The 25,868-nt window shown below is 46.4% G+C and overlaps 1 protein-coding gene across 3 annotated transcripts in view; it reads right to left on the reverse strand.

Annotated features, from left to right (window-relative positions):
* Nucleotides 1-7,115: 7,115 nt before the first annotated feature.
* homer2 (homer scaffold protein 2) overlaps nt 7,116-25,868 on the reverse strand; it is a 49,595-nt gene continuing 30,842 nt past the window's right edge. For 2 of the 3 annotated variants that reach the window (XM_060924285.1, XM_060924284.1), the window contains exons 2-9: nt 13,912-14,068; nt 12,094-12,225; nt 11,927-12,019; nt 10,993-11,129; nt 10,604-10,751; nt 10,380-10,490; nt 9,124-9,204; nt 7,116-8,287 (exon numbers count right to left, since the gene is read on the reverse strand). In XM_060924285.1, coding sequence (XP_060780268.1) covers nt 8,099-8,287; nt 9,124-9,204; nt 10,380-10,490; nt 10,604-10,751; nt 10,993-11,129; nt 11,927-12,019; nt 12,094-12,225; nt 13,912-14,068 — 1,048 coding nt within the window. In that variant the 3' untranslated portion in view covers nt 7,116-8,098. The remainder of the gene's footprint in view (nt 8,288-9,123; nt 9,205-10,379; nt 10,491-10,603; nt 10,752-10,992; nt 11,130-11,926; nt 12,020-12,093; nt 12,226-13,911; nt 14,069-25,868) is intronic. The other variant, XM_060924286.1, reaches the window with a different exon arrangement.

The raw sequence follows: 25,868 nt of genomic DNA on the forward strand, positions 1-25,868 counted from the left end.
CACGTGTGTTTTGTGATTTTTTTTAACAGAAGCTCAAAACAAAGTGAGAAGGAGCTGCATAGCTGAGGAAGAGAGGAGATTTATATTTTGTAAATTCTGAGCTCCTGTGTGTGTGAGAGAGAGAGAGAGAGGGAGGGAGGACTGAAAGGTTGGAGGTCACAGGTTCATACAGAATCCTCTCCACTGACTCAGTTATTAGCCTGTAGGGGGCACGAGAGCCACACATTCACCTTTTTATTAAAAGTACATGTTAAATTACAAACTGTTTAAAAGTATGAGATATTTTGAAAATCTATTTTTATAATATCTAAGATTGAAAAAATAAAATTATTCTAAAAAAATTGAACACAAGTTTTTAATTATTGAAAAAGATGCAATAATGGAACAGAGTCCCTAGAGTGTTTAGAAAGTTTCAGGGCTCTTAGAATTCAAGCTGTTTAAAAATTCAACATTCTGACCTTTTAACATTGCCCCTTGGATAACTGATTTAAAATAGCCATTTTAGCTAATTCTGGCACGCTTTACATTTAAATGTTTATTAATGTGCATTGTTCATTTCAAATAAACCTTAGAAAAATCTATTTATATGAATTTAAGACATTTAAATACATCTGTTTTAAATTTATAATTAGAAGCCCCCCCCCCCAAAAAAAAAAACAGCTATAAATCACCCTCATGAAAAGTGCCATGATAAGTTTTACTCTTCAATATGCAACTGGAGACACGCCCCCACGTCTTCCTGCTGTGTCAAAAAGCTTCACATCAGTAACATGATCAAACATCATTAACTTAACCTCCCATTACTGTGAAGTCAGTCTTGGAGTCCTGATTTAAATCTCTTTATTTCGACCAAAAGACACCAGTTAGAGTAAAAGCTGTAACGTTACCATGACAACCACTATGTTTCCATCACTAAATGTTAACTATGTTTACTAGCTAACAATTGGAGCATCCAGGTTCTGCTGCTGAAATGTTCCTCCTCTTATCTCAGCCACAATTGATCCAAAGCCATGGTGGTGTTTAGTGACAGTCTGAATTCCTATGGGGCTCCGCCCACAGGACACTGAGAAAGCTTGTACTTTAAAGGGAACTGTGACTTTAAAAACTGAACCTCAGCACAGAAAGAGCTGAAGGAGAAGCATGAGGAAGAACAGCAGGGCTCTGGGGTTTAGATGGAGAACTTCAATGAAGATTTCACCAGCACATGGCTTGTTTCCATAGTAACAGGATCACAAAAAGGACAATGACAACACACACACCTCAACAGGGTAAGAATGAAGTTCAATCTGTAGAAATTCTTGCAACACACAGTGACAGCTCAGTCAATACTGTGTGTGGGATGAAGTTTCCAAGGCAACATGTCCTCTTACAGATCTGCAGCAGCTTCAAACTCCCACTCACTCCGTGTGTTTCTCACCTCCACAATTCTCTCTCTCTCACACACACACTGCAGAGGAACTCACCTGGACCATCTACACCTCCTCTCTCTCTACAAAAATTCTCTGCAGGCTTTAGGTTTCTTGTGGAGGCTGAAGAGAGGGAAGAGGTTCCATCTCTCAGGATTCAGTTAAACATTCCACACACTTCACACAAACAACTATGTTTTATATTACATATTCTCCCTCACACACACACACACACACACACACACAAATATAAAAATCTATCAAGTGTTTTACTGGGAAATACACCACTTGGACTTTTCATACGAGCTACATCCAGGACATGGAGAACCAAAACACAACAACAAATAATGGCTGGTTTACACCCCTCCTTGAATCGCCACCTTAACGTGGTGGAGGGGTTTGAGTGTCTCAGGGATTCTAGGAGCTATGGCGTGGGGGCAATTGCCCCTGCTAGGATCTCCCAAGGTAAATAGGTCCTAGATGAGAGGCCAGACAAAGAGCAGTTCAAAAATGACCCTTATGAAGGAAAAAACAGGTATCAGAGTACTCTCGCCTGGACCAGGGATACCGGGGCCCCACCCTGGAGCCAGGCCTGGGGAAGGAGCTTGTCAGCAAACACCTGGTGGCTGTGCCTATTTCCATGGGGCGCAGCCGGGCCCAGCCCAAATGAGCAACACAGAACCACTCTCCTGTGGACCCACCACCCGCAGGAGGTGCCGTAAGGATCCGGTGCACTGGGGATCGGGTGGCAGCCAAAGGCGGAGGCCCTGGCATACTGATCTCCGGCTGACAAAACTGGCTTTTAGGACATGTCACCTCTCTGGTAGGAAAGGAGCCTGAGCTTGTGCAGTACCGACTAGATATAGTTAGGCTCATCTCAATGCGTAGCTTAGGATCTGGAACCAATTTCCTGGAGAGGGGTTGGACACTCTTCTATGCTGGAATTGCCAAGGGTGAGCGGTGCTAGGCAGGGGTGGGGCTATTGGTACCCCCCCAGTTCGGTGCACTAACATTGGAGTTCTCCCCAGTGAATGAGAGAGTCATTTCCCTGTGCCTTCAGGTCAGGAAACGGCCTGACTGTCATTTGCGATCATGCGCCAAATGGTAGTTCAGAGTACCCAGCCTTCTTGGAGTCCTTGAGTGGGGTGCTAGACAGTGCACCACAAGGGGACTCCATTGTTTTACTGGGGGAATTCAATCCTCACGTGGGCAATGACTGAGACCTGGAGGGGTGTGATTGGGCAGGCCATTCCTCCCAATCTGAACCCAAGTGGTGTACAGTTGTTGGACTTCTGTGCCATGCACGGTTTGGCCATAAACACCATGTTTGAGCATAAGGGTGTCCATAAGTGCACGTGGCACAAGGACAGCCTAGGCCATAGATAGAGGATTCACTTTGTAGTCGTTTCATCTGATCTACGACCGTACGTCTTGGACACACTGGTGAAGAGAGGAGCAGAGCAGTCAACTGATCACTACCTGGTGGGAAGCTGGATCAGATAGCAGGGGAGGAGGCCAGACAGACCTGGCAGGCCCAAATGAGTAGTGAGAGTATGCTGGGAACATCTGGAGGAGGCTCTCATCCGTCGGATCTTCAACTGCCACATCCGGCAGAGCTTCAACTGCATACTGGGGGAGGGTGGGGACATTGAGTCTGAGTGGACCCTGTTCCGCAACTCCATCGCGGAGACGGCCATGCAGAGCTATGGCTGCAAGGTTGTTGGTGCCCATCGTGGCAGTAATCCCCGAACCCGGTGGTGGACACCTGTGGTGAGGAGAGCAGTCAAGCTGAAGGAGTCGTATCGGGCTTGGTTTGCCTGTGAGTCTCCAGAGACAGCAGACAGATCCCGATGGGCCAAGAAGAATGCGGCTCTGGCGGCCATTGAAGCAAAAACTCAGGTGTGGAAGGAGTTCAGTAAGGCCATGGAAAGTGATTTTCATTTGGCCTTGAACAGATTCTGGCAAACCATCCGGCAGCTCAGGAAGGGAAAGCAGTGCTCCGTCCCTACTGTTTTCAGCGAGGATGGAGTGCTGTTGACCTCAACTGGGGACATTGTCCAACGGTGGAAGGAACACTTTGAGGATCTCCTCAATCCCACCTTCATGTTGTCCGAGGAGGACGCAGGGTCTGAGGGTGCTTGGGGGGGACTCGCCCATCACAGGGGCTGAGGTTGCTGAGGTGGCTAAAAAGCTCCTCGGTGGCCAGGCTCTGGGGGTGGATGAGATTTGTCCCGAGTTCCTGAAGGCACTGGATGTTGTTGGGCTGTCTTGGCTGACATGCCTCAACATTGCATGGAGGCCAGGGACAGTGCCTCTGGATTGGCAGACTAGGGTGGTGGTCCCCCTTTTTAAAAAGGGGGGGGGGACAAAAAACAAACAAACAAACAAACAAAAACAAAAAAACACTTCTCAGCCTCCCTGGGAAAACCTATGCTGGGGTGCTGAACAGGAGAGTCTGGTTGATAGTCAAACCTCGGATTCAGGAGGAGCAATGCGGTTTTCATCCTGGTTGTGAAAACACTGGACCAGCTCTTTACCCTTGCAAGGGTACTGGAGGGTGCATGGGACTTTGCCCAACCAGTCTACATGTGTTTTGTGGACCTGGAGAAGGTTTACGATCACATTTCTCGCAGGGGGTGCTTCGGGAGTATGGGGTTCAGGGCCCACTACTGCAGGCCATTCGGTCCCTGTATGATCGGAGCAGGAGTTTGGTTTGCATTGCCGGCAGTAAGTCAGACTCATTCCTGATGCATGCCAGACTCCACCAGGGCTGCCCTTTGTCACCGTTTCTGCTCATAACTTTTATAGACAGAATTTCTAGGCACAGCCAAGGGTCAGAGGGTGTCCGGTTTGGTGGCAGCAGGATCGCGTCTCTGCTTTTTGCAGATGATGTGGTCCTGTTGGCTTCATCAATCTGTGACTTACAGCATGCGTGGGGACGGTTTGCAGCAGAGTGCAAAGCAGCTGGGCTGAGGATCAGCACCTCCAAGTCCGTGGCCATGGTGCTCAGCCGGAAACGGGTGAAGTGCCTACTCTGGGTCAGGGGGGAGTTGCTACCTAAAGTGGAGTTTAAGTATCTCAGGGTATTGTTCACGAGTGAGGGTAAGGGGGAGCAGGAGTTGGACAGACAGATTGGAGCAGCGTCAGCAGTGATGTGGACACTAAACCGGTCTGTGGTGGTAAAGAGAGAGCTGAGCCAAAAGGCAAAGCTCTCAATTTACTGGTCCATCTACATTCCCACTCTCACCCATGGTCATGAGATATGGTTAGTGACAAAGAATGAGATTGCGGATACAAGCGGTAGAAATGAGTTTTCTCTGCAGGGTGGCTGGGCTCTCCCTTAGCAACAAGGTGAGAAGTTTGGTCATTCGGGAGAGACTCAGAGTAGAACCGCTGCTCCTCCATATCGAAAGGAGTCAGTTGAGCTGGTTCGGGCACCTTGTTATAGGATGCCCCCTGGACGCCTACCAAGGGAGGTTTTCTGGGCATGCCCCGGGAAGGAGACCCCAGGGCAGACCCAGGACACACTGGAGAGATTACATCTCTCAGCTGGCCTGGAAACACCTCACTATTCCCCTGGAAGAGCTGGTAGAGGTGGCCGGGGAGAGGGAAGTCTGGGCTGCTCTGCTTAGGCTGCAATCCCCGTGACCCAGATAAGCGGTAGAAGATGGATGGATTGTTGGTTTTCATGGTCCATCCAGCGACCATGATACTGAATGAGTTGAAGATGAGTAGCTGAATGGAATAGATGAGAGGCCAGACAAAGAGCGGTTCAAAAATGACCCTTATGAAGGAAAAAACAGGTATCAGAGTACTCTCGCCTGGACCAGGGATACCGGGGCCCCACCCTGGAGCCAGGCCTGGGGAAGGAGCTTGTCAGCAAACACCTGGTGGCTGTGCCTATGTCCATGGGGCGCAGCTGGGCCCAGCCCGAATGAGCAACACAGAACCACTCTCCTGTGGACCCACCACCCGCAGGAGGTGCCGTAAGGATCCGGTGCACTGGGGATCGGGTGGCAGCCAAAGGCGGAGGCCCTGGCATACTGATCTCCGGCTGACAAAACTGGCTTTTAGGACATGTCACCTCTCTGGTAGGAAAGGAGCCTGAGCTTGTGCAGTACCGACTAGATATAGTTAGGCTCATCTCAATGCGTAGCTTAGGATCTGGAACCAATTTCCTGGAGAGGGGTTGGACACTCTTCTATGCTGGAATTGCCAAGGGTGAGCGGTCTGATGGACATCTGATGGACCATGAAAAAAAGCCAGCCAATATTATTATTATTAACAACATACATATTCCTTTCAGGTGTTCAACGCATCTTCCTCTTTCAAAATTCTCTCAATCTTCTGTATTTAACAAAGCAAACCTGGCAGCCATGTTTGTTTACAAATTGTCACAATCACTCGCTAGCATGGAAGTTTTACATCACCATGTGATGTCATGTTATCTAGACAACCGTACAATATCAAACCATATTCAACGCTCATTCTCCATTGGGTAGAGTGAAGTAATACACGTAGGATAAGCGATATGGTAACAATATTGCATGCTATCAAATCGAATGAAACCCACTAGAAGGGAATAGAACACATTTTTATTCCATTGATAAAATGTCCTGTATAGATAATAATTCCCGATATTTCACTCTGACGACGTCACTCCCAGAGTTTTCCTGCAATGTTGTCAAAATGTTGAACTGGTTCAAAATTTAAATTTTGTTTAACTGTTTTTTTTTTTTTTGTGGATGTGTCCGTATAATATAAAGAACATTATACAGTGGCACAAAGATATGAAGTTTATGTTCTCATGGTGAAAATTATTTTCTACATTCACCACTTGAAGATAAACTTCATGTTTTTGTGCAACTGTGTAAATGTTTATTATTCATTCATTCCTTTCTTTCTTCACCATCAGCCCTCTGTTTGTTCTGTGTGAGTTTTGATCCAGCAGCTTTTCTGTTCTTTTCTCATGGCAGAGCAACGAGTTTAACATGTCTAACACACAAAAATGGGATGGGGGGAACCACCCCCCCCCACCTCCAATTGCAAAGAGCTGAAAGTCATGTTGGGAAGAAGGCAAAAGAAAAAAAGTGCAGGGAGAGAGAGTGTAAGAAAAACAGAAAACGAAAGAAGAAAGAAAGGATATCACATGGAGGGGAAAAACAAGAAAATGAGAAAGCAGGATAAAAGAGCAGATGGAAAAAACACAGAGAGAGAGATCGATTTCCACTGTGTGCACCTGCACCATGTGTCTAACACACCTGAAATTTTAACATTTAAAGTTCATTACTCCACACTGAGGAGGTGCACTACCCCCCATGAAGCAGTCACTGTTCCCACCCTGACGATGATTAATTTCCTCTAACAGCATGTCCCCAAGGGTTTTACTCCACTTACACATCAGCAACTCACCAACAATTACTATTTTTATACGAGAACACCACATTATAACTTATCATTACATTTAATATTAAAATAAAAAATAGTTCCTGTTGTCATTTATGTTATAGCAGCAATAAACAAACACACACACACACACACACACACACACACACACACACACACACAGAGATAAGCAATTAAACACTAAAAATTCTGTTGATCATCAGGAGTGTGTGCTGGCCACGCCCCTGTGATTGAGGGTCAATTAATTCATCAAATCTATTATTATTATTAATATTAAAACAAACAAGGATTTTGTACTGAAACTATATTTGACAACTTTATTATTGTACATTATTGAATCAGAAAAAAAAAAAAAGTGGAAATTGAAGGAAAAAGTGAAGCTTCCCAAACAGAGTAAGACCAGAAGAAAGTGTGTGTGTGTGTGTGTGTGTGTGTGTTAGACAGAGATGACTGAAACACTGTCACTGTGTAATATTCGGGAGGAAGGTGCCTGTGCAGGACACATGGAGATTTGGGACCAGTCCTTTTCTGTTGTAACGTAAACTGAGAATGTTTACACACGTGTCACAAAGTGAAAATGTAACTCTGGCACATGACGTGTGTGTGTGTGTGTGTGTGTGTGTGTGTGTGTTAGTTCTGTGCACACAGATGTGTATACACTCGCAATTAGAAAAAAAGTCCCAGGACCAAAGGATATTTTTTTTTTTAAACAAAATACACTTCCCTTACACACACACACACACACACACACACACACAAAATAAAGATTCAGAGCATAGAGTTCAGAAACCAACAAATCAGAACAATTCTATAGAAAAGTGCATTGAATATGAAGCCCCGCCCCCTCCTCATATACTGTATTGCACTCGTGTGTGTACCGCATGTAGAGTGTGTGTGAGATTTGTGAGGGATGAAAGCTCCCCTCAGGCACTTTGTGACACTGCAGTGTGTGTGTGTGTGTGTGTGTGTGTGTGTGCGCGCGCGCATTTCACCAGCACCCTGAGATCACCACCTTAAGTAGTGCATTAACTGTAGTGTGTTTTTTATATTACACAATATAACATAATATAAAGAGTTATGGCTGTCACTCCCTAGATACTGAGATACTTGTGTGTGTGTGTGTGTGTGTGTGCGTGCGTGCGTGCGTGCGCGCGCGCGCGCGTGCACACGCAAGTGCATGAGAGAGAGAGAGAGAGAGAGAGAGAGAGAGAGGGAGATTGTCCAAACCCAGGCGAAGCAGGCCCTGGCAGACTGTCTGTCCGTGTGTGTGTGTGTGTGTGTGTGCGTTAGTTGTCCATGCCCAGGTGAGACAGTCCCTGGCGGACTTCGTGCAGTTCGTCTATCTTCCCCTCGAGAATCTCCATGAACTTCTTCAGCTCATTCTTCATGGCTCCATGTCTCTGTTGTCCTTCACTCACCTCACTCTGCAGCACTGACACACGCGCACGAGCCTCCTGATTGGCCAGCTCTGCCGCCTGTTAACACACAACACTCAATCAGATTCCACAGCAAATGTATCTACAGCACTCACAACCGTCTCTCTCACACAATTTTAGATACTGTTTCCAAGAGAGAGACAGCGAGTGCAGTCAGAAGGATGGTGGGTGTGTGTGTGTGTGTGTGTGTGTGTGTGTGTGAGATTTGCAAGTTCAGCTTTGCTCATGCTGAATGCCTGTGGATCTCTCCCTCTCTCTCACACACACCCCGATTACAGAATGACAACCATGGACACAGGACAACAGGTGCATGAGAGAGAGATGAAGTTTCACATGGCACCCTGATATAAATTTACCCTACTTTATGCCATACTCATTTCCTCCCAACCTCTCTCACACACACACACACACACACACACACACACACACACACACTTTGCCTCAGAATGTTGTGGCCTGTCAGAGTGAGGAAAGTGGGACGTCCTGGTCCTGTGCTGCTTTTTGCATCATCATTAAACCTCTACAACAGGGGTGTGTGTGTGTGTGTGTGTGTGTGTGTGTGTGTCGGGGGGGTGAAAGTCTGAGAATGTGAGAGAAGGCTGGTTGGTCGAATTCTCAGCTGGACATGAAATTAAAATTCATGTCTGTGTCACAAACACAGAACAACAATAATCATCTGTCAATTCATCACTCGTGAGTGTGAATGTAGGCTAATGGGAGGAATCCTGCCAGATTTGGCAACAGTAACCAACACACACACACACACACGCTGTATGCATTTGGTGTGATACACAGCTCACAGTGTTCTTCTCATGGAATCAAATTTTATCACCATCAGATGCTGTGATCAAGTGACCACTTAAGCGTGTGCGTACCTGCAGCTTGGCGTTGAGGCCGTCACACTCGGACATGAGCTGTGGAATTATCTCAGCCTGCTTCCTCAGATTCTCCAGCTCCTACAAAACACACACACACACACACACACACACACACAGTTACACACACTGCAGCAACACTTGGAGAGATAAGACGGTGCTGCTGTGGGAGTGTGATGGGGATGACTCACATCTTTGGGATCGTGTGTGTGTGTGAGAGAGAGAGAGAAAGAATGTGAGGTGGATGAAAGGCTTACAGCCTATTTAGACTCCTTACCAGAACACACACACACACACACACACACACCTAATCGCACTATAAATGTAACATGCTCCTACACAGAGCATCAGCAGATCACTGACCCTATAACCATCTGTCCCTCACAAGGCACAGAATACACACTACTGAACACACACACACACACACACACACACACACACACACACACACTAAATCATGGATACTGTCAGAAAACTAAATCAGAAGAAATAGCAAATAAAATCGATAGATCAGAGTGAAAATCTGGGAAGTGTTTCTATAAAACAGGAGACGTGCTGTATGAGGATAACTGAAGGACTGTTTATGCAAATTAGATGCATATTACTCATATTAGGGAAGGTTTCATGTAAATGAGGGCTGAACAGTGAATGTTCTAAACATTAGATGTACAGAAGTGTAAATTACAAGTGTTTTGTGTAAATTGTGTACGAGGGAAATGAGACGTATGCGACGGTGTGTGTTACAATATTAGATGATTATTAATGTGCATTTGGTATCATGTAAATTAAATTACATATACATGAGGACGCATGGGTTTTATGTAAATATATATGAAAGTAAATTGCAGTGTACTGGATGCAAATTAAGTCTATAAGAGGGAACTGGGGTGTGTTGTATGTATACGAATAAGTGACTAGTGGGCGGAGCTTGTTTCTACACAACTGAATAAGACTAATCCCGGGTGCTCACATCAGCTCATTTTGTTGTAAAGTTTTCTGAATTAGACGTAGATTCATTCAAAATCCGTTACTCATTTCATCACCATTATTCCCACCCACAATTCACCGGTGGGCGGAGCAACAAGTTCTGTTCGTTTAAATCTCATCAGAATAACGTGTGAACAGAACGCTGGAAATGAAAATTCTTTAATGATTATAATCACAGCAGGAGTGAGGAATGTTAAGAGCAGATTATCATCTCTCTGTGTGTGTGTGTGTGTGTGTGTGTGTGTGTGTGTGTGTGTGTGTGTGCGCACCTGCTCTTTGTCCTTTACTTCACTCTCAAGTTTCTGCACTCTGTTACTCATTTGAGCGTTTCTCTCCTTCTCCTGATCCACCTCCTTACACGCCGCCTCCAGGTCTGCAATCTACACACACACACACACACTTCTAAGAAAGCTGATGTACAGGAGTGTGTGTGTGTGTGAGTGTGTGTGTGTGTGTGTGTGTGTGTGTGAGAGAGAGAGAGAGAGAGAGAGACCTTGTTCTTGAGCGTGGTGTTCTCCTCCTGGCATGCAGTGGTGTGTATTTTCCATTTCTCCACACTGCCATTTGCCTCCTGCAGAGCCTCTGTCAGCCGAGCGTTACTCTCCTTCAGAGCCTGCAGCTCCGCCTCGTACTGGTTAGTGCTACACACACACACACACACACACACCACACAGAATCTGTAGGGCTTGACTGAGATCAACTGCTGGTAAATCAGCTAAAATTAATATTCCACTGTTGCATGGAATTATTGGTATCAAGCCATTAAAGCAGCAATAAGCATTCTTTCAATGCTCCAATTCAATGAAAACTCTCTACCACTACTTTATGCAAATGAACAGATGGACTACATACAGTATTTTTATCCCTCCTGTGTGTACGTACCTCTGGTCCACAGCAGTCTTTAGTCGGTTGTTGTCACTCATCAGCAGCGTGTTATCAGGTGTGTGAGAGATTTTATCATCGTCTGTGCCATTGATACTCGACGCCTGATTGGACAGCGGAGTCTCGCGGCCAGATTCCTGACAATCAGATCATCAGAAGCTTTACGCCATCGGAACGAACAAAAAAAAAAAAAAAACCCACCCCAGGTGTTAAACCCGTATTTCCTTCTCACACACTGCGGTGATTTTTACGCCGTAACCTTCACTAACCTTGGCCTCTGATTTACAGTACAGTTACAGACGCGGAGAGAAAGCGAGCGCTGTGGCACCGAGGGGGAAGAAAATCACTGACCCACAGACAGACGAGTTAATTATTAGGAGGACATTCGCTCTCTGGAGTACACTGAAGTTCAAAACAGGATTTCGAGCACATACGGACATGGATCGGTGTGATAAAAAGTGGGCGTGGCTCAACACTTTCTGTACAAAACTGGGCTTGAGTGTGTGGCGCTGTAAACACACTCCGTTCTGATGAATACACACTCAGCAAGAGGCTTTGATGATTTGTTGAGAATGTAAACAAGACAGATTATTCGCATTTAAAAATATTAGATTAGACTGGCCTTAGATACAACCTCATACAGCAGAGCAAAACACACACACTGCTGATTTAAGATCGTGTGTGTGTGTGTGTGTGTGTGTGTGTAAAATTCCTCAGATGTTCACATCTTAAAATCACAGTCATGAAAATAAGTCGGGCCTTTTGTTGTCATGGCAACGAAACAACGTGGCTGCCACAAGAGCTTCAATTCAGCAGCAGGTTTTTACTGGAACTGAAGTTATTCTTGCAGTGGAAATAAAGACAATCAGAAAATAATTCTCACACACAGTTTCAGCGTGTGTAACACACATGGGCATTAGTTCTGACCCTGTACCTGCGAGTGGTTGCTGGTCGTGTCGGTTTTCTCCTGCGATTTCTCTCGTGCTACTTTAGCCGCTTCCTTCACTTCCTGGAACTTTTCAGCAAACTGTATCACACACACACACACGTTAGTGTACCTTATAAAGTGACATCTGTGTGTGCATCTGTGTGTGTTCAGACCTTGGATAGTTGCTGTTCCGAGGCGAACCCGAGGCCGAACACAGTGTTTGCGCGGCTGTCGGCCCACTGACCGAACTTCTGCGACGTCTTCGTGAAGGTCATGTTGGGGGTGATGGTGCTGTTAATGATCACCTACACACACACACACACACACACACACACAGACCAGTGACAGATTTCAGAAGCTTTCAAGTAAAATCTCGTCAGACTTTCAGAGGAACACACACACACACACACACACACACACACACCAGGGTTCCACCCTGAAATAGCAGACAGCTGCTCTGTGATGCAACAGATTAATTAGGATTGTTCTCATGGCAACATTGAACAGGGTGCAAATTAACATCCAAGAGTGAAACCACCTCCATCACTTTAATCTCTCTCTCTCTCTCTCTCTCTCTCTCTCACACACACACACTTTAAAATGACACAAGAAACCTCATGTCTTTCCTGTTGCTAACTGGATAACGAGGATTTAACCCAATTTATACTGGTCAAACACTGAAGGGCCCCCCAGTCTGTGGTGTACCAACAACCCGAATAATCTCAACAATAATCCAATCAAATCCCACAGTGAGCTCTCTCTCTCTCTAAACACAACCACAACATAAACATGGAGTCAAACACAAACAGGTAAACTGACAACTGCAGTGTGTGTGTGTGTGTGTGTGTGTGTGTGTGTGCGCCCCATTTCCCTGCATCTGTCAGTCATGTTGAGAGAGTGAGAGCAGCATGGTGTGTGTGTGTGGGGGGGGGGGGGGGGAGGAACGACTGAACACTGAGGTGACAGTACTGTCCCCACACTGAGGAATATCTCCATGGCAACATACACGCAGTGCAGAAAGACGACATGTTCATCCTGAAACATCAAAGTCCTCCGAGACACATTTTACTCTCTCTCTCTCACACACACACACACACACACACACACACACACACACACACACACACCCCTCCAAAGTCGATCATCACTGTTCATACAGTGGTGGAGGGTTTTTGTTTTGTAGCTGTAGGGAAACGCACCTTGTTTATTATTTAAATATCACGTGAAAGTGATGCTGATGACTGACACATGTTTCTCAGTTTCAGCACTCAGGCCATGTCGCTATGGAAACAGCATCACACCACAGCGAGGACACAAACTTTATTACTTTGCTCCGTAATTTCGTTATGCACCAGCCACATGGTTACACACACACACACACACACTTCCACAACACCGCGCTGACACTACACCATCACTGTTAGCGTGCCCCCCACACATCCAGGAAGCCTTTAGTATCTGATTAGCGCCGAGCCACTGCTTCCACACCACAGGTTCAACCACACGCTGATAAATCCAACACCAACAACTGGGATTCAATCACATGACTGAAAACTAAGCAGAGGATTATAATTTATGTATAAAACACACACACACACACACACACACGTTTATGAAGTAGTGAGGTCATTAAATAAGTGTTCCAAAATGGTGTAAATCACGTCTGAGATCACGTGACAGAAACCTTGAGCTACAGAAACTATGCTAAGCTGGCTAACATCAGTGATAGCAGTTGTCATGGCAACACTCAGTTGTGACAGGTATGAGATGCTGTTAAAGATCAGTAACAGAATGAGAATGTAAACAACATGATCCAGTTACTAGCAGTTAGCTAATCCGCTAGCTAATGTTAGGGATATTAGCTTGTTAGGGCAGGTACGAGGAAACGGGGCGTGCCCAAATTTGCACATTCATGTGTTTTCAGTGAGGGGGAGAAGAGAAGATGCAGAGTTTTCCCCATTCGTGAGAAATCACTCTATGGTCTCGCTGACCTTTGTCCCATCCACGCTGATGATGCGATAGCTGTTGCGAGTGCTGTCATAAAAGTAGGACACGGTGACAGCTTGTTTACTGGCAGGAACCCAGTTCTTCTTGGTGGTGGGATCGATCTGGAAGACATGAGCTCGAGTGGTGAAGATCGGCTGCTCCCTGAAAAACACACAGACGGAGAAAAAGGTGTAAATACTGTGGGTGTGTCCCAAACCACACACCCTGTTCACTACATAACGCACACCAACACTCCACAGTGCACCAGGGTTTCACACGGTTAGAGAGTCAGACTCGGAGAAGTGTGCACTACATAGTGAACATGGCTGGGTTTGAGAGTTTACTCCTCGTGTACTGAAGCTCCTCCATCCTGTTCCTCTCGTCAGTCCTCATGCTCCAAATGTCTGAGTGAAAATAACAAAGTGGAAAAACACACACACACGAAACTGGAGAACTAGATTCCTCAGATTCTTTTAAAGTGCAAGAACACAGTTCTGCTGTTCTTAAATTAAAGGAAGAGCACGTCATGGGAGAACCACACACACGCTAAACGAGTTATAGTTACAAGTTGAAGGCAGACTGGGCGGAGCCTCCATCTGTCAACTGGTCTTTAAATAGATGTGCACGTGCACACACTTTCTCTGACCCCCTAACAGAGAGAGAGAGAGAGAGAGAGAGAGAGAGAGAGAGAGAGATAATGTGAGCGAGTGAGTGAGTGCACGCACGTTTTTAATCTCTAACTCCACAGTTCTAGAGAGGCCCAAGGCGTGACTGACACACTGCAGGAGAATCAATCAGCCAGACAAACAAAAACAGTCCCTAGCCACCCTGCCCTCACAGGCAACCTTAAACCTCCAACACAGACCCAAGAACCCCCTCAACTCAAACCCTTAGACCCCCCACAACTCTGACTCTTGAAACCCCCAATTCCATTTCTTGGCCCATAAGTGACCCTTGAACTCTCCAAATTATGACCTTTGAGCCCCCAAAACCTGACTATAACCCTAGATGTTTAATCTTCAACAACAACTTCTTTCAGGTGTTCCTGTTAGGGTTCTCCACAGCTGATAATGTCCCTCCATCTCCTCCTGTTTCACCAACAGTCCTCATGTCCTCCTTCAAAAAGTCAAGTCCCTTCCACACCAGGATCTGGTCTTCCCAGGCAGTCTCCTGTCCTAGTACTAACCAGCTCTTTGAGGCATATGGGTGCAGCACCAATCTCAGTTTCCATAGCCCTCAGCCTCTCACCTATAGACCCTTTTCAGTCATGTGACCTTCATAAACGCGACCGCCATTTTGGACATGTAGTGGACTTCGGCGTGAATCGGTTTGAATGCGAGGAAGGCGACAAACGAAAAACATAAAAGAAAAAGGAGCGAGATGCAGAAAACACCACTATCCAGCGACGTAGGGCATTTACAGGGCGAGCAGAGGGAGAGGTATTTGCAAAAATTGAGGTTAGCAGGCTTAGAGAACGACGTTTACCTGCTTCCACCAGGATTGTTCACTGACGTACAGAAGTACACAAAGCCCTCGTCTTTACCTGACTTCGGCCCACGTGATCTGTATACCTATGTCGTTAAAAACCCATCGCCATACACAGGTATTGATCTGAAAGCGTATAAGAGTTTGGATGCCTACAAATATTTTGTGTCAGGCTGGGTAACATGCCTACATCAGCGGGTCGTCCCTGGAGCCGGTGGTCGCCATCTGATTACAGCTAAGGTTTGTTCACATTTTCATTTACTTTCAGTCCTCAGGATAAACAAAATGTTATTAAATGTCATTGAAATAACTTCTTAGTCTGTTGAGACATGGCCCGTTATAAATTTGCTGTTACCAGGCAATGACCAAGAACTGTATTATTAGGGTCGGTGTCTGTGTTGTAGCAGTGTACTAGCAGCTAGCTGTTAGCACCAGCTAATGTCAACAACATAGTAGCTAGCATGTTACTGTAGCAATGTTTACGTTCAGTCATTTGGATGACTGTTAAAACCTTTCAGTCTCAAGTTTTTCCTTTACTGTATTTACTAGTTTACTGTAATTATGATCCGACAGCTATTTACACCGGATCCAGTGTAAATAGCTGCCGGAGCCAACGTCCGAGGTTCCGGAGCGTGCTCCGGCTTGCTCCCCCTCAAATTAAGCCCTGTTTGTAGGACATTACCTCTGATCTGTCCTACAGTCTACCAACAGCAAAGGAACACAACGTTAGCTAATGTCGTTAGCTAATAGCTACTACAGAAGAACAAAGAGGTTACAATGGGTTATTTTAACCTATCTGGTTACACACTCGCCGCCACAGAATGTTAACAGCAATGTAATGCCTTTTCTGGCTAATTTTATTCGTCTTACCTCCAACAAAGTGGTCACTGCACAAGCGCTGGTATGCCGAGGGCTGCCAATCTTTCCTGTTAATGACCGCTATCCATCTTCTCCATCGGTCAGCATCTGTCGGGATCCGATAAAATGATAAACCTTGCCTTGTTTGTTGATGGTTACTACATCCAGGTGCACAACAATATAGTGGCATGATGGAAGTCTTGCTGAAAGTAAAAGCTTTCTTTGCTGCCGTTCCTCAATGTTGGCTGTGGTAAACTACTGGTAGTACATGTCCAAAATGGCGGCCGCGTTTGTCGTGACGTCACATGAAAAGGGTCTATACAGCTACAGTGGTGCTTGAAAGTTTGTGAATCCTTTAGAATTTTCTATATTTCTGCATAAATATGACCTAAAACATCATCAGATTTTCACACAAGTCCTAAAAGTAGATAAAGAGAACCCAGTTAAACAAATGAGACAAAATTATAATACTTGGTCATTTATTTATTGAGGAAAATGATCCAATATTACATGCCTGAGTGGCAAAAGTATGTGACCCTCTAGGATTAGACATGGACAGACATTTGTCATTCAGTATGCAACAAGTGTACACAGAACGAAATTTCATTGCAATTTGGCTCAGCACAGAATTACTGTAAATATAAAAAGTATACAGCAACAAAAATATTAAAGTGCAATAGTACAAAGTGACCTGTGGAATTAGGAATGTTCAAGTATAAACAGAAGTTTAGAGTTCAGCAGTCTGGTGGCCTGGGGGGAAAAAAGCTGTTACAGAACCTGGTGGTCCTGCACCGAATGCTGCAGAACCTCTTTCCAGAGGCCAGGAGGGAGAACAGTCCATAGTGAGGGTGTGAGAACTGATGTTTCTGGCTTGGTACATGCAGCGCCTTGGTGCAAATGTCCTGAATGGAGGGAAGAGAAGTCCCAATGATTTTCTCCAATCTCCTCACCACTCTCCTCACAGTCTTCCAGTCAGAGGCACTGTAGCCTCCACACCACACAGAGATGCAGCTAGTCAGAATGCTCTCTATGGTGCTTCTGTAGAATGTAGTGAGGATGGGCGGGAGCAGGTAGGCTCTCCTCGTCCTATGCAGGAAGTACAGACACTGTTGTGCCTTCTTGACCAGTGATGCAGTGTTCACAGACCAGGTGAAGTTGTCTGTGATGTGCACCCCCAGGAACCTGGTGTTATTGACCACCTCCACAGCAGTGGAGAAGTGGAGCATGGCTGGGCTAGTTCTTCATAAAGTCAACAATGATCCTTTTGGTTTTGTCCACATTCAGGATCAGGTTGTTTTCTCTGCACCAGCCCACCAGCTGCTCCACCTCCTCTCTGTAGGCCAGGTCATTGTCGTCCCTGACGAGGCCCACCACTGTTGCGTCATCCACAAACCTCACAGTGTGGGTGCTGGCAGCCCTGGAGACACAATCGTGGTGTCACAGTAAAACAGCAGAGGACTCAGGACACAGCCCTGAGGGGAGCCTGTGCTGAGGGTGAGACACTGGAGGTGTTCTGTCTGACCCACATGGACTGTGGTCTTTCAGTGAGGAAGTCTAGCAGCCAGTTGTGTGTGTGTGTGTGGGGGGGGGGGGCCTGAAGCCCAGTTTGTTCACCAGATGCTGTGGCACGATGGCATTAAAATGCTTAACTGAAGTCCAGGAACAGCATCCACACAGGAATGCGGTTCTCCAGTTGTGCAAGGCTCAGGTGAAGAGCAGAAGAGACGGTATCCTCAGTGGGGCAGTTTGGCCAGTAGGCAAACTGGAAGGGGTTGAATGTGGGAGGGAACCTGGAGGTGATGTGCTCCTTTACCAGCCTCTCAAAGCACTTCATCATAATGGGAGTGAGTGCGACAGGCTGGTAGTCATTGAATGATGTGACTTGAGGTTTTTTTGGCACTGGGAGGATGGTGGCAGTCTTGAAACATGATGGGACTTTAGCTTGATCCAGCGAGGTGTTGAAAATGTCCGTTAGAACATAAGCCAGCTGGTCTGCACATTCCCGGAGCACCCGACCAGGAATATTATTGGGGCCCGGGGCCTGCCGTGTGTTGACTCTCCTCAGAGTCCTCTGCACCTCAGCTGTATCAAGACAGTGCCTTTTCATCCTGATGGAGAACAGCTTTCACCACAGGAAGAGTGCTATTTTGTGCCTCAAACCTCCCAAAGTAGTTATGGAGTTCATTGAAGAAGTCCACGTCACACTTGGGAGGGGCCATCCTGTAGTTTGTGATAGCCCATATGCCTTGCCATATATCCCTGGTGTTAGTGGCTTTGTGGAAGTAGTCCTGGATTTTTTTTTGACTGAGCATGCTTTGCTAGTCTGATGGCACAGTTCAAGTTGGCTCTCAGCATTCTCAGTGCCTTCTCATCGCCAGACTTGAAGGCCGAGTCCCATGCCTTTAGCACTTTGCGTACTTCATAAGTCGTCCAGGGTTTTTGGTTGGCGCAGGTGGTGATGCTCTTTATGTTGTGGACATCACCCATGCATTTGTTGATGTAGGCTGACACAGACATGGCATACTCCTCTATGTTGGTATGATTATAAGTGGCAGCTGCCTTGAACATGTCCCAGTCAGTGCACTCAAAACTGTACTGCCTACATAGCCCCCCCCACACACACACACACCACAACCTCACCTGCCTCACTGTAGGTTTCCCTCTGATCAGCAGGGGCTTATATGCAAGGATCAGCATAACATAAATGGTCAGAAGAGCCAAGGTGGGGGCTGCTCTGAATGTATCCTTCATGTTGGTGTTGGCCATGTCTACCATGTTTGCTCCCCTGGTTGCACAATCCACATGTTGGTGAAAATGAGGGGGAACTGTCTTCATGTTGGCCTGGTTAAAATCCTCAGCCACAGTGAAAAAGCCCCCAGTGTGAGCGGATTGCAACTCACTGATAGTCCAGTAGAGAACACTCATAGCCTCCGTTGTGTTAGCGCTGGGGGGCATGTACAAAGCATTGATGGAAACTAAAGTAAACTCCCTGGGCAGATAGAATGGTCTACAGTTTACAGTCAAAAGCTCAGTGTCCAGTGAGCAATGGCTCAAGACAAACTTAGCATTTTTATACCAATTGTTATTGATATAACTACACAAACCACCCCCTTGGGATTTACCACTTAGTGCGCAGCTCCTGTTGGCACAAAATGTAGCTAGCCCCGTGATGCTGACAACATTGTCCAGGATTGAGGAGTTAAAGCCATGTCTGTCAGAATTATTGTGCAGCAGTTCTTCATCTCTCGTTTTGTTGTTAGTTCCAGCTGCAGATCTATTTTGTTCTCCAGGGAGCGAACGTTAGCGAGAAAGATGGATGGAAGCAGCGTTTTATAGGGGTTAGCTTTTAGCTTAGCTGTTAATGACATGAGGGAGTTACAGAAAGCTTTTGAGCACAAGTGAGATGGTAGAGAGTCCGGGACTTGGGTGATATTCTTATATAGTGAAAACAGTGACTTGATGTTACCTTCATTAGAACAGATTATACCAGTGCAATAGTTGGATTTGGTTTGAGTAATACAGTCCTTGTAGTGTAACACATGATTTTTGTAAATGTCTTTGTGAACAACTAGTCCAGTTTTCCGGGAGAGCCGCTCAAGTTGCTGTCCTTTGGCTTTCATAAGCCGAAGTTCGGGCGTAAACCAGGGGGCAGAACGGGAGGAAGAAACAGACCTGGTTTTTAATGGAGCAAGAGAGTTGAGTATACAGTGAAGTCCAGCATTGCAGTATGAAACCAACTCTTCAAAGGTGGTTAAATTGCAAGTGTCCATAAGGGAGTAAGTACTGGAGAAGAGAGAATCAAAGTTGAGGTCCTTAATATTGCGGAAAGAAATGAGACGGGGGAGCTTAGTGATGGAGAGAGGGAGTCGGACATTAAATGAAAGGAGGAAATGGTCAGTTATAGGGAGTTCATCTGCTGTGTGGTCAGAAGGGGAGACACCAGAACAGCAGATTAAGTCCAAGATGTGACCCTTAGAGTGAGTGGGAACATCAGTGTACTGCTGGAATCCAAAACTCTCAAGGCAAGATGTAAAGTCTTTAGTAAGAGGGTTATTGATATTGTCCATATGAATGTTAAAATTTCCCAACACTATATTGTTTGGTGAGAGAGTGGACAAATGTGTGAGCAGAGCAGCAAAGTCATTTAAAAAAAGTTTAGGTTTTGGGGGACAATAAGCAATTGCAATGATAGTAGGAATAGGTCCAGACAGTTGACACACGGTCGATTCAAAGGAAAAAAAGGCAGGAACAGACACCAGTGAGACTTTCCACTTCTCGTGGTAAATTATATTAAGAGTGGAGGTAGTGTTGAAAGGGGAGAGGACGCTGGCGTTGTCTGTTCGCCGCTTCTCCGCCTGAGATCTTTTGGAATAGCCTGCTCGCACAGTTTAAAAAAAAAAAAACGCTTTGATGACAATCCAGCGATCTATCTGTGCTATTTTTAAGCTTGAGCTATTTTTGACGTTTATGCTTTCTACGAGCCTAAAGCACCAATTTTTCGGGACCCTGAAGCATACGTTTTCACCCTCTCTTTGACCAGTGGGGAAGCCAGGTGGCTAAGCACCTACCTGTTTCAGACGACTTCCAGCTGTCAACTTGTTCCGATTGGAAAAGGGCTCCTTTTGACTCGTAGGATCCAGCTATCCTTCTGCTATCCAGCTATCCAGCGTAGGATCCAGCTATCCTTTTGCTGACGGCGGGCGGCTGCCAAGCTGTTTCTGGGTTCGTAGATCCAACAACCAAACGCCATAACGCCTTGGCGGACAACTTTCTACCTGCCGCCACCGATCCAGCACACGACGCTAACGTCGGCAGGCTAGCGCCTCTCCTGGGTCAGCATGGCGCTTAGCTATTCCAGCTCACAACTTCTGCAACTTCGGCCCAAAGTCACGCCTGGACTTAACATCCCCATCATCAACGAGCTTGGACTCCTTCGCCGCCCTCGCTACACCCATAGGGGCTCCAGTCGAAAGTTTGTTTTCCACAAACAGTCAAGCAGCTCTGCAACAAACATTCCAGCTCTCTGGTCTTCTGGCGCACGTCTAACGCATCATCAGAGAACTGTTGCCTCAGCTGCAAATAACAATGGGAATATCGCGAGATCTCTGCATTCCAGCTTGGGATATTCCAGATCTCGTGGAGTGGATTTTAGTGTTCTGCGACCTGTTCAGAGAGTCATTCCACAGTCTCTGGTCAAAATTGAACTTTTTAACAGTCAATCCATAAAGAATAAATCCTCATTGATTGAAGAACATGTCAGGGAGAGAGGACTTGACTTCATGTGCCTAACAGAAACCTGGCACCAGCCAGAGGACTACTCTGCCCTCAATGAAGCCTGTCCCCCGGGCTACAGTTATCTGGAGGCAGCTCGCAGCACCGGCCGTGGTGGTGGCCTTGTTGTCATTTTCCGACAGGGCTTGGAATTGACCCCCATCACACTGCCTGTAACATCCTCCTGTGAGTGTCTTGCATTTAAATGTAAGCCACCATTTCCCATGACTGTTCTCCTTATTTACCGGCCCCCAAAACCAAACTCTGCCTTCATTCCAGAAATGTCTGATCTCCTTACAACACTCTGCACTACGTCTGCAAATACGATAATCCTGGGAGATATAAACATACATGTTGATGTTCCTTCTCGTCAACCTGCAGCCGATTTCCTTCAGCTGCTTGACTCATTGAACTTACATCAGCATGTTGATGTCCCCACACACTCCAGAGGGCACACACTTGATTTGGTTATCTCAAACTCTGCTCCTATCAAAAACCTACAGGTTTATGATCTTGGTGTATCAGATCACATGGTTATATCAATGGAGCTGCCTTTCCCCTCTCCTCACACCAAATCAAAGCGGCAGATGCAGTTCAGAAAACTGAAAGGCATTAACCAGGATGCCCTGGCCTTGGATCTTCAACGTGTCTCTTCTAGCTTCACTGTCTCCCCCTCTGTTGTTGACTCTGTGGATTTTTACAACCAGTCCTTGAGCAGCCTCCTGGACCTCCATTCACCTCTAACATCCAGGTCAGTCTCCTTCACGCGCTCAGCCCCTTGGTACAATGGTGAGTTGCGAAAAATGAAGACGGCTGGGCGTGCTCTTGAGCGGCAGCTCAAAGCCTCTGGACTGACTGTCCACAAACAGGCGTACAGGGAACACAGGAGGGCATACACAGAAGCTTTGAGGGATGCGCGGTCCAAGTTCTACTCCTCCATCATCAATAACAGCCCTGGTAATTCCAAACAACTTTTCTCAACAATAAATTACCTTCTCAAGCCCCCCTCATTCTCCCATTCTGAGACCACTGAGGAGAGGTGCAACATGCACATGAACTTCTTCAGGCAAAAAGTTCACAACATTCGGTTACACCTCTCTGCCACTGTTGTCCTACCCCTGCAAACTGATGACTTCTCGCCGACGACTGTCCAGCCCCTCTGCTCATTCTCAGAAGCCACACAGGAAGAAGTGGAGCGCATCATCACAAAAATGAAGCCATCCACCTGTGCTCTGGACCCCTTCCCCTCAGCTCTGCTGAAGGCCAACATCTTTGCCGTGTCCCCTCTCATCACTAACATCATAAACCACTCCCTCCTGGATGGCCATGTCCCTTCTGCACTAAAAACTGCTATCATCAGACCCCTGTTGAAAAAACCCACCCTCGATCCAGATGTCCTTTCCCACTACCGGCCGATCTCCAATCTTCCATTCCTGTCAAAAGTGCTGGAAAAAACAGTTGCAGCTCAACTCCATAATCACCTCAAACACAATAACCTGTTCGAGAAGTTTCAGTCTGGCTTCCGCCCTGGCCATAGCACAGAGACAGCTCTGGTCAGGGTCACAAATGACCTTTTGATGACGGCAGACACTGGCTTCACCTCCCTACTCATCCTCCTGGACCTGACAGCTGCTTTTGACACTGTCGACCACAACATTCTCCTTCACCGCCTGCAACACATCATTGGACTCTCGGACACTGTACTCAACTGGTTTACCTCTTACCTGACAGACAGAACTGAACACGTAGCACTGGGCAGGGCAAAATCACAATCGCACACAGTCACTTGTGGTGTCCCCCAGGGTTCGGTGTTGGGCCCCACACTCTTCACCATCTACATGCTCCCCCTTGGACATATCATCACCAGACATGGTATCTCCTTCCATTGCTACGCCGACGATACCCAGCTCTACCTCAGGACAACCCCCACCTCATCTGTTCCCCAGCCAACATCCAATCTGGCCACCTGTCTGGAGGAGATTGAGGCGTGGATGAGACAACTTTCTACAACTAAACAGCTCCAAAACAGAAGCAATACTGGTTGGCACTCCTCATCAGCTTCGTTCTTCCACTATCACCAGCATCTCCTTCTCTGGCCAAAACATCCCCCTATCCACAGCTGTCACTAACCTGGGTGTTAAAATGGACTCACACCTCACCTTTGACACCCACATCAAACATCTCTGTAAGACAGCCTTCTATCATCTCAGAAACATAGCCAAACTCCGTCCTTTACTCAGCCTGGGAGATGCAGAGAAGCTCGTCCACGCCTTTGTCTCCTCCAGACTAGACTATTGTAATGCACTCCTCATCGGGATACCTGGCAAGAACATCCAGAGGCTTCAATACATCCAGAACTCTGCTGCCAGGATCCTGATGAGGGTGCGCAAACATGAACACATTACCCCCATTCTAAAAAACCTTCACTGGCTCCCGGTCCATTTCAGAATCCAGTACAAGGTCTCACTTCTCACCCACCAGTGCATAAATGGAAATGCCCCTCACTACCTACAAGAACTCCTCACCCCCCAGGTCAACACACGCTCCCTCCGGTCCACAAACACAAATACCCTTCACGTACCCAGAACCAAACTACACAGCATGGGTGACAGGGCCTTTTCCTGTGCTGCTCCAAGGCTGTGGAACGCCCTCACTGACCATCTGAGGGCCCCACAGCCTACAGAAACTTTTAAAAGACACTTAAAAACACATCTTTTTAAATTGGCCTACTGTTAATCTTGTTCCTTCTTTTCATTTTTATTTTATTGCTTCTGCTTCTTTTTATTTTATTTTATTGCCTCTGCTTTTTTTAGTGCAACACTTTTTTATTGCAACTCCTTTTTTAACTTCCCTTTTTATCTATTTTTTGTAGCACTTTGAGATTTTAACAATAGAAAGTGCATTATAAATAAAATTTATTATTATTATTATTATTATCGCAAGACCTCCTCCCTGGCCGGTGCCACGGGGTTGACAGATCTAAACCAACCCCCGGAGAAGTGGATTCATTAAGTTGGGAAAAGTCATTGGGTTGTTGCCAAGTCTTGGTTAAAGAGAGAAAGTCAAACTTACGGTCAGTGAGGAGATCCTGGATGAGATGTCCCTTGCTCATGAGTGAGCGGATGTTGAGCAGACCAAAGTTGACAGTGTTGTCGTCACATTTGGCAGGAGAGTTAGCCGACTGGGCTAGGCAGGCTAGCACACTGTGGTCAACAACCCGGCCGGTGTTACATGGAGGGCGACGAGAAGTGGACCAGATGGATTTTATTGTTTTCAACGTGTCTTCTTGGGCATTCCGGCGAGACCCACGGTGGATGCATCTCCAGCAGGGCAGGAAAGTTATATCCGAATGGAGGAGTAATGCAGCCGGCAGAGGTGCAGACAAGTGGAAACGCAGCCGGAGGAGCTCAGCCGCGGAGTACTGGAGCAGACCCGTCACAGGTTGGTGAATAAGTGACAGAAGAGGCCAGAAAAACATGGACCAGATATGCATCCTGCCAATTAACATTGTAGGCGAGGACTCGAGCAACTTGGACAGGTAAGCAGAAGCAAGTAAGGCTCAATAACCAGAGCAGGACAAATAGGTGAATGCTAGTCCATATACCCATGCAAGACTGTTGACTAAATCGTCAATCTTGCTGAGATAGACAAGGATTAAGTCGGCGAGCAGCGGCAGCAAGTCGCGCCAGCATTCACTCAACGAGCCAGAAGTGTTTCTTCTGCACTTACCATTACTTTGTATAGCTTTGTACAGCTGACCCCAGATATTTGAACTCCTCTGCTTTGGCCAACTCTATTCCTTGTAGCTGTACCATTCCACTGTGCTCACCCTCATTCACACACGTTCTCGGTTTTCTATATTTATGCAGACATAGAAAATTGTAAAGGATTCACAAACTTTTAAGCACCACTGTAGGGTTACAGTGGGGGGTAACCACAAGAGATTGACTCCCTACTTGCATCTGTATTGCAGCATGCCTTGCTAGATGGAAGGAGGTACCATTTTTATGATGGTCTTTGGTACGACCTGACCACGAGTAGAATTCACAATCACCCGGTCGAGAGGCAGACACGCTAACCACTATGCCAGCTCACGGTTATGTCCTCCTTCACCACATCCATAAATCTCATCTTTGCTCTTCCTCTTTTCCTTCTACCTGCCCACTCCATCTCCAGCATTCTTTCCCCAGTAAACCCCAGATCTCTCCTCTGTACTTGTCCAAACCATCTCAAGCTCCCCTTTCTCACTTTGCCTCCCAATCATCCTACATGTCCTGTCCCTCTAATATTCTCCTCATTTCTAATCCTGTCCAACTGTTTCCACTCTCAAGGAGAATATCAGCGTCTT

The sequence above is a fragment of the Neoarius graeffei genome, chromosome 6 (genome assembly GCF_027579695.1).
Source record: "Neoarius graeffei isolate fNeoGra1 chromosome 6, fNeoGra1.pri, whole genome shotgun sequence".
In the NCBI taxonomy this organism is placed as follows: domain Eukaryota; kingdom Metazoa; phylum Chordata; class Actinopteri; order Siluriformes; family Ariidae; genus Neoarius; species Neoarius graeffei.